Below are 6,256 nucleotides of genomic sequence, written 5' to 3' on the forward strand. Positions count from 1 at the left end.
GCAGGGCAGGGCAGGGCAGGGCAGGGATGGGCAGGGCAGAGCAGCATCCTCACACCTGTGCAGGACAGCACATGTGTCACACCCCCAGCTGTGTGCTGCACAGGGCAGAGATCTCACCCCAAAAGGAGCTTTGGGCAGTGCTGGGATTTTACTCCACACTCTCAGGTCCATCCAACAAGCTCAGTGTTTCAGACAACTGATTTCACATCTTAGGTGCAACTGAAGCAGATTAGATTTACTGCAATTTTCAGAAGCCTTTGGCGTGACCAATGCTATGAAATTATCTTACCCATTAATATTCAAAGAATTCTGAGTGGCTAAAATAATTTCAGGAAACTGTGGTGCTTGAACTCTATGATGACAGGAAATTTAAGGGCAATTAAACCTAAACGTAGAGGGTTTGCTGTGATGGCTTTGATGATTCCTTTTACTGAGGTTATGTGAGAAGGTAAAATCCTGCCACTGAAGTTGTTGCTTATCCAGTTGATCCTTTCATGGGAAAGTCACTATGAGTTCAGGCAATAAAAACAGGAATAATGCCTTTCTTCAATACGGCTTCGTACTGAAACCTTCAGGAACATCCCCACGAAATTGTGTGAACAGGGCAGTTTCTGCAGAGCCCCTCAGCAGACAGGATGGCCACACGTGCTGCTCAGACATTAACCAATTTCCCACTGTCTCCCTCCCTGAGATCACCTCATTGCTCGGACTAATTAAATGGGACGGAATCAACAGCCCTGCACGGCTGCCAGCTGCGGGCAGGGAGCGTGGCAGAACACCTTACAGGTGTGATTTGTGATGTGCTGCAGCTCACAGGGGCAGGAAAACGACAGTGAATTATCTGAGGGGTGTGGGTGACCTTTCTTCCCGCAGCCATGGCAGGGAATAAATCGGCTCCTGCTTGCTGGAGGCCCAGACGGCCCCTGGGTACCCCGAGCCGATGGATATCGTGCTGCCAAGACCAGCAGACACCAGCTGAGCCTGGTCTCAACATCTTGCCAAAAGCAGGTGGCCAGTTTAACCCTCATGAGGAGCTCAGGAGAGCAGCTGGTCAGTGCTCCTGTCTGTCACAACCATCCCAAGCTGGGATGCTCGTGAAGAAGAAGGAGTACTGTACTGCACAGCCGTGTTCACAAGCACAGCGAGGCAACAAACGGGGCTCGAGGAGAACCTCTGGGCTGAACCCCTCTCACAGCTCGGGGAGACACAGGGGAGCCAGGGATAAACCTCTGAAGGGCCTTGGAAGAGAATTTCACCCTTGGGAGCTACCTGTGAGCAAGCCACAGCACCATGAGTGCTGTCCTGCAGCAGGGCCCGGGGACAGGCCGCCTGCGAGGGGACAGCAGTGGGGACACCTGAGCTACAGCTGGGACCACCTGCCGCACACCCCCAGGGATCTGCAGCCCCTCCTGCAGCACCCAGGTCCTTCTGGACTCCAAGGGAGCAGCTCTGAGGACACGGCAGGCGAGAGAAGCCGTGCCAAGCCAGCGGCCACCACGGTACCTTCGCTGTCCACCTCGGGCAGCAGCTTGCGCAGCGGCTTCCGCACCTCCCAGGTGCTGTTGATGAACATGGGCATCACCTTCAGCAGCTCCTCCTTGTCCTCCTGGTGGATCACAGGGATTGTCTCCAGGATCAGCTGCATCTGCTCCAGCTCGTGGCCCCCTGAGCAGGAAGAAGACAGGCACTGAGGTGAGATACCCAGGATAAATTGGGGCGGGTGTGCGGTGCTGTCAGCCCCAGGGGTCCCCAAACTCCATCTTTAAAGGAATGCAGGTGTCCAGCCCCAAGAGGAGAGGTGTTTTCCACTGGCTGCTGGGCTCTGGTCATGGCTCTGGTGGTGCCAATCCCCAGTGGCTGTGTGCCATTACAGGTTTTTAATCCTTTTCCTTCAGGACATATTTGTCCATAGAACCCAAACCCCTGCTCAGGGCCGGCTGCCTGTCAGTGAGAGGAGCAGCAGAGCCCCTCGATAACGAGCGCTAATCCCACTCCTCAGCACTCTCCTGGATGTGACCAGGAGCTCCGTGGTGGATTTCCAGCCTCCCACGTGTGCAGAGAGGAGCTGGCAGGGACTCGGAGTCGCGCCTATGATGTTCTGCTGGCCAGGGGGGCTGGTTAGAAACGCTCTGTCCTCAGAGGCAGGACCACCTTTGGGGCAGGGAGCGGCTGGGGGCAGCCAAAACAACGGGGATTTCTGGGCTACAGAGTCCCTGCTGTCCCAGCCACGGATTTCAGGCTGCCCCAAGGGTGAGCAGCCCTGATCACCAAGGTCTGATCCACGACAAGAAGAGTCAGCCTCATTTATGGCCCAGCACTTCTGACCGGCCAGCAGGGAGTGTGGGGGGGCCACCTCACAGGGGATGGAGACCGCTGGCCCTGAGGTAGCCCTGCTCCTGTGGGGGTCCCTGGTGTCCACAGCCCAGAGCTGGGCCAGCACGAATTCTCCAGACCCACACCCATGGAGCTGACCCCCTGGGACAAGGGGAGGGACAATCATGGGTGCTGGGGAGCTGCTTTCTCCCGTCCTGGCCTCGCCAAGCCTGGCTCCATTCAGCCACGGCCACCTCCAGGGCAGCTCTGGTGACACTGGCAGTGCACCTGGACAGCCCCGGGGCAAGGCTGACACCAGCCCAGCTGGTCACACCCAGGTCAATGGGACCGTACTGGGAGCCACTGGGAATGTGCTGGGGGCAACTGGGACCACGCTGGGGGCAACTGGGGGCAAGTGTGAGTGACTGGGGCCCTGCTGGAAAATACTGGCATCGTACTGGGGGAGTGACTGGGACTGTACTGGGGGCAGCTGGGAACACACTGGGCCAAAGTGGGAGGAACTGGGACCGTGCTGGAGGCAAATCATACCCTATTAGGGAATGACTGGGAGTGACTGGGCTCGTCCTGGGGTGCTGAGGAACCACACAGGGGGAGCAACAGAGCTCATGCTGGGAGCAGCCACTGCCAGCACCAGGACCCCTGAACCCCTTTCCAGGCCATCCCACCCCTCCAGCCCCAGCACCCCCCACCAGGGTCCCGGGAATCCCAGGGGTTCCCCCCTCTCAGGGGTCAGGATCAACGCCCTGGGATAAGACAAAGGGAAGGACGCCCTTCCCGTATCAACCCTGGGCAAATTAATTCACTTCCCCAGAGAAAAACTAATTTTAGGTCACTCAGAGCTTCACAGCGTGACTCCAGGGGAAACTAAAGATATCTACCAGGAAATGAACACCTTGTTAGTCAGGATAATTCCCAAGCTGTGGTCAAAATTACAGGGTGATAAAAGTCACAAAGGCTTTATGGCTTTTCCCTCAGCGCAGCTCCAGCCACGGCTGGCTGAAGAAAGCTGGCAGCCAGAAGATACCGTGTTCAGTCACACAAAGGAGCTGCTAATGCAGTGCTGGGAGCCCTGAATTATGGCTCTCAAGAATCCCCATTCTCTTCCATTATCCTCTATTTATGGAATTCCCAGGGACCTTTTTCTGAAGGTATTACCTCCTGAAAAGGAAAACATGAATCACAGACAGGATAAACGCAGCATGCTGTTGTCACCCAGGGAGAGAACGAGGAGCTCTGCACCATGTCTCTAAAAGAGAACCTTCTCCAGGCTTCAACCAAGTCCCAGGAAGGCACCAAGCCCTGGGAGCAAGCCCTGATCCCACGGGAAAAGCCCCTGTGCTTGGTCACAGCCCCACTGGTGAGCCCCACGGAGATCTGCAAGGACAGACCTTTTCTCCTTTTCTACTCCTTTTCCCCATTTACTCCTGCTTCCACTGATGCTGCTCTCGGTGGGAAGGACTGGAGGGAGCTGTGGCTGCTCAGGCACGGACTCTCCTCCCGTTCCCTGTGCTGCTGCTGGGGAGCTCCCCGAAGGTCTGCGAGCCGGATTCCGGCAGCCGCAGCAGTGCTGAGTTGCTGTCAGCTTTGGGACAGCCGTCTGCTGTGGCCTGCCGGGGCTCTGCCAGACCCAAATCCGCTCTGCCCCATGGGGAAGGGGCCTCTGGGAGGGGCTGGGGTCCGTTTCTGCCGCACACCCCACAATTTGTGCGGGAGAATGGAAGCAGTGAGCGACTCCTAACAACCAACCCTGAATTCACAGAGCACCCCGGACAGAGTCCCGAGTTAATTATATTGATTTATGCTGAGCACTCGGTGTGAACTGCGCCGCTGACGCACGCTGGAGGAGACACTCACCCCGGGCACGGCGCTTGCTGCAGGGCTGCAGCTCTCCCCGAACCACACTGCTGCTCTTTCCCACGGGGCTCTGTGAAACCCGTCCTGCAGGGAGGGACGGGGCTGCAGCTGCCTGGGGTGAGCTCCTCCAGCCCAGCCAAGGGGAGAACAGCAGCAGAAAAGGTGAATCCACGTCGCTGTGCGTGCATTTTAGCTGCTGCTGTGAGTTTTAGCTGCTTGGAGGGGCTGGGTTTTATTCTGCTCCTCTCTGGGCAGCAGCAGGTGAAAGACACCTCGGGCACCCTGCCTGCTGCCGGGCTCCTGCCCTGGCCCTGCTCTGCCTGCTGGCACAGGAGGAGGCCAGGAAAACGGGGCAGGGGGCCAGAACCTCCCATGACAATGATGCAGTTTCAAAGCCACCCAAAAGGAGTTGATATTTGGAGTTTGGTTTTGATCCCCACCCATTAATCAAGCATCCTGCCAGCACCTGGGGAGTTATTAAGTGATTTCACTGGGCTGGAGGGTGGAGAAGAAGGGATGCTCGCAGCGTGTGTCTGGCAGAGCCCAGCCCGTGAGTGCCAAATCCCACCTCTGATCTCTGCCTGCTGTGGAGAACCAGCCTGGGGAGGCTCCTGCGTGGCTGCTCTGGGGCATCTCACCCAGGCAGGGGACAGATGAACCCCACCCTGGGGCTACTTCTGCCTCTGCATAGCCACAAAATGAGCTTAAAGCACCACCTCGGACACCTCGGTGCTGTCAGCCAGCATGGCTCACACCGTGGGACCCACAGAGAGCCAAAACAAGCCCCAGGCTGGGCTGAGAGAGGGCTCAAGCACAGTTTGAAAAGCCAGGAATGCTTGGGTGATGTGCTGGGATGGCCGGGGGAGGACCTCGGCAAACAACTCTGGTTTTGCTGATTGATGTGGGGATTGAGTGCAGGGGAACGGAGACTGCAGCATCTCCCAGCGAGATCAGACAAGGCCCCACACCTGCAGGGACAAGTGGCACCTGGAGATGCCCCTGCTCCTAGAACGTATCCCAAGGAAACATCAGGAGCAGACAGGTTCAATGCACAATTTTCAAAGCAGAAATCCCTGGACTGGAAAGTTTTGGTGAAATTGAGGACAAAGAGAAGGAAGGAAGTGGTGGCAATTTTAAAGATCACTTCATAATGGTACCGACTGCTTATTTTTAAGCTTTCACAAAAGAAATACAGAAGCTGCAAGCAGGAGTGGGGAGGGGGCGTCAGAGCAGCTGCAGCCAGGTCTGTGGAGCTCTGCGGCGTGCTGTGTGTGAAGGAAACGTCCTCCTCCATTATTAACGGTCCTGGTTATTTATTTACACAGCTCTGCCAACAGCTGCTCACAAAACACGCTAAACCTTGTCATTCAGAGCACTGGCAGGCCATGGAGCTCTGCTGCACACCCCGGGAAGGGGAACAGCTCCTGCAACAGGCAGAGGGCAGCTGCTCCATCCCCCCACGAATGGCTCCGTGTCCCAGCTCAGGAGGCTCAGCTTGGCTCCTGGCACAGCATTTTTGTGAATTTATTAAATACATTTTTTCTTCTCAAGAACATCAGAGCTGAGCTTCAAATGCTGCATTGGTAACTCCTTGCTGTGCTTTTTGTTGTCGTCTTTTCTTGCACTTCACCTTTGCAGCTGCAGCTTGTGCTTACAGGTAAATCCTAAAATTGGGCGTTCAAATGTCTCCCCTCAAAGAACAGAAACAGCTGGAAGACACCGACCACAATTCAAATCCACGGCATAGAGTACAAACCTCCTGGAACAGGGCACTCTTATCTCCTCTCCTCACACGGGGGAACTCCCTCTGCTGGGCGAGAAAGCCTCGGAATTGGCTAGCAAGGGAGGAGGGAGGGAAAAAGTGAAACACCAGGAGACAGAGACCTACCGGCAAAGAGCATCCTCCCAGTCAGCATCTCGGCCAGGATGCAGCCCGCTGCCCACATGTCAATGGCTTTGGTGTAGTTGTTGGGCGACAGGAGGAGACGGGGGGAGCGGTACCACTTCGTCACCAAGCCTTCGGACAGGTAACCCTGGAGGAGCAGAGACAGGGGCTGAGGAATGACAG

At 56.4% G+C, this 6,256-nt stretch overlaps 1 protein-coding gene across 4 annotated transcripts in view; it reads right to left on the reverse strand.

The window, feature by feature from the left end:
* Positions 1 to 6,256, reverse strand: part of MAPK4 (mitogen-activated protein kinase 4) — a 50,851-nt gene that overhangs the window by 5,546 nt on the left and 39,049 nt on the right. For all 4 annotated transcript variants that reach the window (XM_015615191.3, XM_015615190.3, XM_015615188.3 and 1 more), the window contains exons 4-5: positions 6,077 to 6,221; positions 1,504 to 1,665 (exon numbers count right to left, since the gene is read on the reverse strand). In XM_015615191.3, the coding sequence (XP_015470677.1) occupies positions 1,504 to 1,665; positions 6,077 to 6,221 (307 nt within the window). The remainder of the gene's footprint in view (positions 1 to 1,503; positions 1,666 to 6,076; positions 6,222 to 6,256) is intronic.

Source organism: Parus major, chromosome Z, assembly GCF_001522545.3.
Source record: "Parus major isolate Abel chromosome Z, Parus_major1.1, whole genome shotgun sequence".
In the NCBI taxonomy this organism is placed as follows: domain Eukaryota; kingdom Metazoa; phylum Chordata; class Aves; order Passeriformes; family Paridae; genus Parus; species Parus major.